This window comes from Ciona intestinalis, unplaced genomic scaffold (assembly GCF_000224145.3).
Source record: "Ciona intestinalis unplaced genomic scaffold, KH HT001221.1, whole genome shotgun sequence".
NCBI lineage: Eukaryota > Metazoa > Chordata > Ascidiacea > Phlebobranchia > Cionidae > Ciona > Ciona intestinalis.
Window position 1 is genome coordinate 13,502 of NW_004191542.1, and position 6,911 is coordinate 20,412.

General features: G+C 38.0%; 1 protein-coding gene across 1 annotated transcript; it reads right to left on the minus strand.

Annotated features, from left to right (window-relative positions):
• Positions 1-273: 273 nt before the first annotated feature.
• LOC100187326 lies at positions 274-6,868 on the minus strand. Its single transcript, XM_026840363.1, has 19 exons — positions 6,844-6,868; positions 6,450-6,629; positions 6,213-6,398; positions 5,867-6,055; positions 5,710-5,806; positions 5,516-5,655; positions 5,343-5,468; positions 5,092-5,279; positions 4,766-4,969; positions 3,803-4,003; positions 2,666-2,757; positions 2,331-2,468; positions 1,780-1,904; positions 1,618-1,727; positions 1,354-1,565; positions 1,108-1,252; positions 619-859; positions 376-506; positions 274-322 (listed from the first exon to the last, which is right to left on the minus strand). Exons 1-15 carry the CDS (start codon positions 6,866-6,868, stop codon positions 1,548-1,550), a joined length of 2,019 nt encoding a protein of 672 aa, XP_026696164.1. The 3' UTR covers positions 274-322; positions 376-506; positions 619-859; positions 1,108-1,252; positions 1,354-1,547.
• Between the last annotated feature and the right edge of the window lie 43 nt (positions 6,869-6,911).

The following is a 6,911-nucleotide window of genomic DNA, read 5'->3' on the forward strand; positions in this document are numbered from 1 at the left end:
ACAATGGTAGCAGCGACGAGCCTTGAAACTATTACCTAATGGTTACAGGCAAGCGTGCTAACCACCACGCCACGGCGCCGGACAAATGACATCATAATAAACAACCATAGATGGTTGTTAAGTTACTCACGTAAAGCTGCACCAGCAGAGGGCAGTATCGCATCACTATGCTGTCTGTTACGTAACAATGGTGTGACATCATCATGTGAAGGGGAATCCCCCAACCTGATATTGGATGGTTTTTGTGTGGAAGTCGATTTTAACGGAACATTGATTCGATGCCATGTTGGGTACTGTGTGTGGGATGATGTCATAATCGCTTCTGTGATATACAAATGGTTAAGGTCGCAACAATCACTATTATGACATCACTACCTTTCTTCCTCCGATCTAGCTCACTTTCCAACCAATCAGGAACCTCCGTTGGTCGAGTGACGTAACCACGGTCGCTGATGCGTGAAGGAACGCGCCGATATTCGGCATCCGCCCATGAGAACATAGATACACTATAAAATATTATTTAACACAAAACATTTATCACAACCATAGAAACATTATATTAAATATCACAACCATAGAAACATTATATTAATTATCACAACCATAGAAACATTATACCTGTCATCATCACATTGTTCGAAAAGTCGTTCAATCGAATCTTTCATGCTTCGGTGCACGCGATGCCAGTCGTCCACCATCCACTTACGTGACCACATGTGGGCGCAACTGAGCTCCGATACTGATGTCATAGACACATCATCGGGGGGTGACATCATGATCGCTGGAGCGGAACGCGTGCGTCGTGGTAGTCGATGGTTACGAAGGATGAACCCGGCATCAAGGTCGCGGGTTAAGATATCTATGTTATTATATAAGATATCTATGTTATCATATAAGATGTCTATGTTATTATTTAAGATATCTATGTTATTATATAAGATATCTATTTTATCATATAAGATGTCTATGTTATTATATAAGATATCTATGTTATTATATAAGATATCTATGTTATCATATAAGATATCTATGTTATTATATAAGATATCTATGTTATCATATAAGATATCTATGTTATTATATAAGATGTCTATGTTATACACCTACCATCTTCCGTAGCCACCCGGTGTTGAAACCTTAGTTTCCACGGCAACAACCAAGAATCAGACGAGCTTCTACTTGGGGGAATCCCCACTGTTGATACAACATCGTCAAACTTTTGGAGGATCTCTTCAACCCCACCGAGTGGTGACTAAACAGAATTAAAACGAAATGAATTTTAATCTTTTTTAATTTAACTTTATGTTTTGAACGTCATGATTTATATTATATATGATATCTATGTCAACTCACCAAAGATTTCAACGATTCTCCGACGTAAATTGGATATTTCATCAACACAATAGAAATAACAAACATCATGGGCGTGGTTGCCATGGTAACAACGGCCGACAACCAGCATTGTGATGTCATATACTCGAGCATTGTTGCGCAACACAACGAAACAAACAATCCAAAAAATACGAGAAATATTTTTTCACTTCTTGTTATTTGACGAAGAAAGTCTGTTCATAGAAATATTATAAAAACTTAGAACAATAAAAATATCATACATACCATTAACAAACGTTGAATACAAAAGATGATTCGGCAAAATTGAGTGAAAATATTTGCTGACTCGTCCAAGTGATTCAATCCTCGCCATTGTGACTCGACGCTTTCACCGACTAAACAATAATCATTATGACATCACAATCATCAATATGACATCATATTCACCTTTATCAAACTTATAACTTTGTGGAACACCCGGTGACAATCGTGATTGTTTGACAAACAACCAACTAACATTACCCTCTATGACATCATCAATGGATAGCATTCCAATCTTGATACTGACATCACTAAACACATTATGACATCACAAAACACATTATGACATCACAAAACACATTATGACATCACAAAACACATTATGACATCACAAAACACATTATGACATCACAAAACATATATGACATCACTAAACACATTATGACATCACAAAACACATTATGACATCACAAAACACATTATGACATCACAAAACATATATGACATCACTAAACACATTATGACATCACTAAACACATTATGACATCACAAAACACATTATGACATCACAAAACACATTATGACATCACAAAACACATTATGACATCACAAAACACATTATGACATCACAAAACACATTATGACATCACAAAACACATTATGACATCACAAAACACATTATGACATCCCTGAACACATGACATCACTAACTGCAATATGACATTACAATTACTTACATTGCAGGGGATTCCCCTGGTACAATACAAAGTTGAAACCTCAAACCTTGGAATCGTTGAACCGGAACAACAACGAGCATTGTATTTGTCGCCACCCGGTGTTCAACAATAAACGATGTTGTGTCTTCTCCAAGTAACCTGTGGTAAACATGGAAACATAATATATAGATACTACTACAGCATATAATATGTATACACATATAACATACATATAGATACTACTACAGCATATAATATGTATACACATATAACATAACATATAGATATTACTACAGCATATAATATGTATACACATATTCTGCAGGTTTTACAACATAATTATAAGTTGACCACACCTGCATAAGAATTGAACCGGCGGACGTGATTGGACGAGTTTGATTTGAATCATAACAATATCAGTATCCATGGTTACCTCGTTCATTACAAACTGTAAAAATATCACGTGAATGTTTATCATGAGTGAATCACGTGAATGTTTATCACGAGTGAATCACGTGAATGTTTATCATGAGTGAATCACGTGAATGTTTATCATGAGTGAATCACGTGAATGTTTATCATGAGTGAATCACGTGAATGTTTATCATGAGTGAATCACGTGAATGTTTATCATGAGTGAATCACGTGAATGTTTATCATGAGTGAATCACGTGAATGTTTATCACGAGTGAATCACGTGAATGTTTATCATGAGTGAATCACGTGAATGTTTATCATGAATGAAATCACGTGAATGTTTATCATGAGTGAATCACGTGAATGTTTATCATGAGTGAATCACGTGAATGTTTATCATGAGTGAATCACGTGAATGTTTATCATGAGTGAATCACGTGAATGTTTATCATGAGTGAATCACGTGAATGTTTATCATGAGTGAATCACGTGAATGTTTATCACGAGTGAAATCACGTGAATGTTTATCACGAGTGAATCACGTGAATGTTTATCATGAGTGAATCACGTGAATGTTTATCATGAGCGAATCACGTGAATGTTTATCATCATGAGTGAATCACGTGAATGTTTATCATGAGTGAATCACGTGAATGTTTATCATGAGTGAATCACGTGAATGTTTATCATGAGTGAATCACGTGAATGTTTATCATGAGTGAATCACGTGAATGTTTATCATGAGTGAATCACGTGAATGTTTATCATGAGTGAATCACGTGAATGTTTATCATGAGTGAATCACGTGAATGTTTATCACGAGTGAATCACGTGAATGTTTATCATGAGTGAATCACGTGAATGTTTATCATGAGTGAATCACGTGAATGTTTATCATGAGTGAATCACGTGAATGTTTATCATGAGTGAATCACGTGAATGTTTATCATGAGTGAATCACGTGAATGTTTATCATGAGTGAATCGCGTGAATGTTTATCACGAGTGAATCACGTGAATGTTTATCACGAGTGAATCACGTGAATAAACTACAACATGGGTTACGACTTAACTCACATGAATAGCTCCTCGATCGTTTGCGTCGCGCCTCACCGCCCACACCATCATTATAAACATACACACGAGGGTGCAAGAGAGTATAACGGGTATTGTGATGTCATCAATAGGAATGACAATCGACCATTGTGATGTCATACTTAAGAAACGAACCTCGCCGATTGTTGGTGCCGAACCATCCATTGTTGATAATATTGTTATCTATGATGTCACAATAAAATATAGCTATATATTAAAGAACCTAAACACACCCAAATGTACATCGCTTTAATCGATAGAGTGTGTTTTTCTAATTCCAACGACACCTTAGTTGTTTTAATTGGTTCTGTATAACCAAAGATATCCCAGCTCAAACACCGTGAAATTCATAAAACTGATTTGAAAGTTGCGTGGCGAAAAAAATTGAGAAGTGTACTACCCACGTGACAAACACGTAACAAAATTGTTGAAGCGTGGCCGCTCTCATTCAGTCACGTGACTAGTACGTTCCTACGTCACAATCACGAAGCTTGTAGTAAAAAAAGGATAGCGCTAGAGATCACTGTTTGAGGACGAATATCTCCGCCTATACTGGACCAATTTTAATAAGCAAAGTATTTTTGGAATCAATAAAACGGTCGCTATTTGAATTTACCACAAAAAATAAAAGTAACGTGGGGTGTGTTTACGCTCTTTAAATATTTGTTTGGTTTTAAATTTAGTTACTAAAAAACTTAAACATGAACTTCCCTCATTGTATTTCATATTATGTAAATATTTGCAAAGATAGTTTTAAATGAGTACAAACATTATGACATCATTATAATAAACATTATTACATCATTATAATAAACATTATTACATCATCATAGTAAACATTATGACATCATCATAGTAAACATTATGACATCATTATAATAAACATTATGACATCATCATAGTAAACATTATGACATTATCATAGTAAACATTATGACATCATACCTGAACAAACTTAGCCACATCCTCAAAACCACTGAAGCGTAAACGACCGGGTTGGTTCTCGATGCTGATTGGTCGATTGTTTGACCTTCCTTCACGCATGGATAACTCCAATGAACGGTTGAACGATTTACCATCATCCGAGAAAGTTAGCCTCAAAGCAGCCACCATGCTTCCTTCATTCTCATTGGATGAAAATTCCACCCCCTGTCACATGACACCAAAGTAAATGCATGAGCGATCATAAACACCTCGCATTCTACGCCAGGAACATTGATCATTCAAAGTTAGCTGCACAATATATTCAACATAAATACAGTAACCCCCACCTTTACTATATAAAGCCCACCCAGATATATTGTGACGTTATAATGTCGATTCTCAGTAACCACAGGTCGCCAACTAGTGGCCGCATCACCATCCCATAGTTTGGACACTTCATACCCGATGTCCGAGGCTGATTGTGACTTAACAATGGATGATGTCATAGTTGGTCCACCATGCCATGTAAGGAGTCCTATGACATCACACAATATTATGACATCACACAATAATATGACATCATGATGACATCACCCACCTGTTGAAACAGCCACACTATAAGTATGGTTACTGCCACCTAATGGTCGTTTCCAATATCCAAAAAAAACTTTTTTTCCCGGCAATCCACGAGGGTAACCAACCGGAACCGACCCCTCCGTTATATCTACAATAGATATCTTATAACCAAAGTAACATGATGTCTATGTTTACCTCTACAAGCGAATGAATCAGGGTGAGGATACCATTGTCCCGTCACTTTACATGTCATTGTGACATCACTAAGCCCTGTGAAGGTCCACTCTGTGACTTCATACTGTACCGTTAGCCATGAATGGTCGTCGCATTCATATCTATGATGTCATAATGATGGTGATGACATCACAATAATAATGACATCACAATACCTCATTGTTTGATCAATGGCGTAGTCAGTTCTATTTTCACCCCCGTTGATGATTAATGTGGATTTAACTTTCATAGGTGGATGTAAGCAGCGGATCTCTGTTTGATGGTATGATGAATATGGTTTGAATATAACCATATAAATATATATATGTGTACCTGTGCATGTAAAGTTCACCGCAGGCTCCCATGCTCCTGCCAAGCTACACACCACCACAATACTATACAAGCCGTCCACCCAATATCCATGTTCGCATACAAACTTATACATAGCTCCATGCATGAGGTGCGCCGATAAACTTTCGCGGGTTGATCTCGTAACATAGCCCGGGTCCTTGCATGTGAAGCCTGGTGGTGGTTGGTGTACCTCATGTTAGTTACACACACCTCATGTTAGTTACATACACCTCATGTTAGTTACATACACCTCATGTTAGTTACATACACCTCATGTTAGTTATATACACCTCATGTTAGTTACATACACCTCATGTTAGTTACATACTTTTACAGTCAATTGTGTTGAGATTGACGTCCCATGTTCGATCTGCCAGGCACCTGGAACGAACCTTATTGACCCCTGCCCTTATATGGAAACCCGGATCACACGTCACAATGAGGGTATTGTTGAACGTAGTTGCCCCGGCAACCGTTGCATGACGGATGTAACGAGGTAAGTCACATGACACAGCTGCGTGAATTGATGTTGTAACAATGGTTATTATGATGTCATCATACTCACGTATGCACCGATAATGACGAGGACTCGGAAACCAATCACCAGATTCATCACAAACCACTGAAGCATGACCGGGAGGGTCAATGTTGTATCCGTGTTGACATTGTATCGTTACCTCGCTGGTATACGAGTAATTATGACTCGGGATAATATTGTTAATGTTCGGGATCCCACAGTCAACCACTAGAAAATATTTCAAGATAATAACACGTTAAGATAAATACTATAACTCACCCCACCAACATGGGGTAACACTCCACCCACCTTTACAACTCACCCCACCAACATGGGGTTACCCCCCCCACCCACCTTTACAACTCACCCCACCTAACATGGGGTAACCCCCACCCACCTTTACAACTCACCCCACCAACATGGGGTTACCCCCCCCACCCACCTTTACAACTCACCCCACCTAACATGGGGTAACCCCCCACCCACTTTTACAACTCACCCCACCAACAT